The 2500-nt window shown below is 42.3% G+C and overlaps 1 protein-coding gene across 1 annotated transcript in view; it reads left to right on the top strand.

Annotated features, from left to right (window-relative positions):
- Positions 1–2500, top strand: part of ccdc88aa (coiled-coil domain containing 88Aa) — a 32317-nt gene that overhangs the window by 6120 nt on the left and 23697 nt on the right. The window contains exons 5-6 of the mRNA XM_042104537.1: positions 1037–1095; positions 1670–1753. Coding sequence (XP_041960471.1) covers positions 1037–1095; positions 1670–1753 — 143 coding nt within the window. The remainder of the gene's footprint in view (positions 1–1036; positions 1096–1669; positions 1754–2500) is intronic.

Below are 2500 nucleotides of genomic sequence, written 5' to 3'. Positions count from 1 at the left end.
GACTTTTGAGTAAGTTGCAGAGGATCCTTTCATAAACTGGCGCTTTCAGGTTCTTGTTGATGTTCTTTTTCACATGCTACATTATAACATGCTAGTCTAGTCTAGTGTGCAATGCACCTAACCCGGATATGATGTTCCTTTTCACATGCTACATTATAACATGCTAGTCTAGTCTAGTGTGCATGCACCTAACCCGGATATGGGGAGCTTTTTCACATGCTACATTATAACATGCTAGTCTAGTCTAGTGTGCATGCACCTAACCCGCATATGTGGAGCTTTTTCACATGCTACATTATACAGTAACATGCTAGTCTAGTCTAGTGTGCATGCACCTAACCCGGATATGTGGAGCTTTTTCACATGCTACATTATAACATGCTAGTCTAGTCTAGTGTGCATGCACCTAACCCGGATATGTGGAGCTTTTTCTTTGGGTCCCATCACATTCCTCACAGGGTTAATAGCAGCATGGATTAATTGTATTTCTCTTGGCTAATTAAACCACATTAGTCTGAGTTTCACCCAGGAATCCACCCCCCATACACACACACACACACACACACACACACACACACACACAAACACACACACACACACACACACACACACACACACACACACACACACACACACACACACACACACACAAACATACACACATTCAGACACAGACACACACACACACACACACACACACACACACACACACATACACACTATCAAGCTCAGCAGGTTTATAATTCAATTGCACTTGCATTAGTCTGTGGTCCCTACGCCGCTGTGCCACTCTGGTTGGCCGTGGCATGCCTGACCTAAATCCACTGTGCCATCCATCGCTCCGCGCCAGCCGAAGGCCGAGGGTAGGACAGGATAGCTTTAGCCTACTTCAGCAGAGGGAAAAAAGAGATTAATCCTTTTTAATAGATATAAGAATGACCACTGTTCCCAGTAAGCCATATCCTGCTGTATAAAGGCATTGAGCTTTTGGCTTTGTGGAAGGGCAGGGGTTGTCATGGATTTGTTTGTATTCCAGATCAGAGCCTGGAGGAGATGAAGAAGTTGTTGCTGCTGCTACTGGGATGTGCAGTGCAGGTAACACCAGAGTATTATATACTGTATCCACATGTATAGTACATTACACATACATGGCACATATGAACTGTTTATATATTTTATATACAGTACATGCATACCGATATCTATATATATATATATATATATATATATATATCAACATGGATGTCAAATGCAAGTGACTGCAAGTTTTTCCCTCATCATTATCCATGTTGGTGAGTTTCATGTTGGTGGCTAAGAAGCTTAAAGTGTTGAGTGCTGAACTCTGCTGCACTGTATGTGCTGCCCTGGGGTCACTTGAGTCCACTAGAGTCCTGATTTCCTGCCCTGTGCCTTTATCAGGCCTCACAGTTATAGTAACACCCTAGTCGCTGACCCTGTTTACCCTCCCATGTAGAGGAAGAACGGGAAGTGTGATTTATGCAGTGTCATTCTCTCTCTCTCTCTGTCTCTCCCCCTCCGTCTCTCCCCCTCCCTCCCTTCCTCCCTCCCTCTCTCTCTCCCTCCATCTCTCTCTCTCTTTCTTTCTCCCTCCCTATCTTTCTCTCTCTCTCTCTGACCTCAATGTGCCTCACCCTATTCTTCCCTACAGTGTCACAGAAAAGAAGAATACATTGAGAAGATCCAGTCGCTGGACTTTGGCACTAAAGCCGCCATAGCGTCTCACATCCAAGAGGTAGTGTGTCAAAACCAAGAGAAATGATTACGTCAGAGCCTGCCATTATGGAGAAAATGTGTTGATATTTGTTGTTGCCATCAAAGCCTAAGAAATAACGCCTCTCCCATATGTGCTCCTGAGGCAACATGGTTTGGTTGGTATACCGCATTAGAGGTCAACCTTTAAATATGCACTCAAAGAAACATTTACATACAAACATACACACAGTGGGTCCTTTTTTACATACACACAGTGGGTCCTTTTTGAAAAAATCTGTCTTTATATGACCTTTAAACCCAATAGCGAGTAAACTAAGCAGGAAATTGTCTCAAACATTTTCTGAAGGCCCCACCATAGGCAGTGGTACAGCCTGTAAAAGAGGTACCATAGATATGTCTGGAAGACATCATTTCATCATCCTGCTTCATTTGGTTACATTTTGCTTTGGTCCAAATTTTCCTCATTTCCGTATGTTCCTATGTTGTCTGTTGACTCCTGGGACGGCGAGTTACATATTTTTAATAAACTTAATATTTATTTAAACTGCATTTCTTCTCTGACATAGAAACTGCTCTCTATTCTTTACCCTTGTGATATAATACACTGTCGTGTCTAGCTTGATTTCACTAACTTTTGGCGGGAAACTAGAACAATCAATAAACAACAATAATAAAAAAAATATCTTCTTAAAGGAGGTTTACTCTCACCACTGTGGGACATCTCATTTATCTTCCATGTTTTTCTTGAACACCTAGTGATTTAATC

The sequence above is a fragment of the Alosa sapidissima genome, chromosome 9 (genome assembly GCF_018492685.1).
Source record: "Alosa sapidissima isolate fAloSap1 chromosome 9, fAloSap1.pri, whole genome shotgun sequence".
NCBI classification, from domain to species: domain Eukaryota; kingdom Metazoa; phylum Chordata; class Actinopteri; order Clupeiformes; family Clupeidae; genus Alosa; species Alosa sapidissima.
This window is presented reverse-complemented; position numbering and strand designations above follow the sequence as displayed.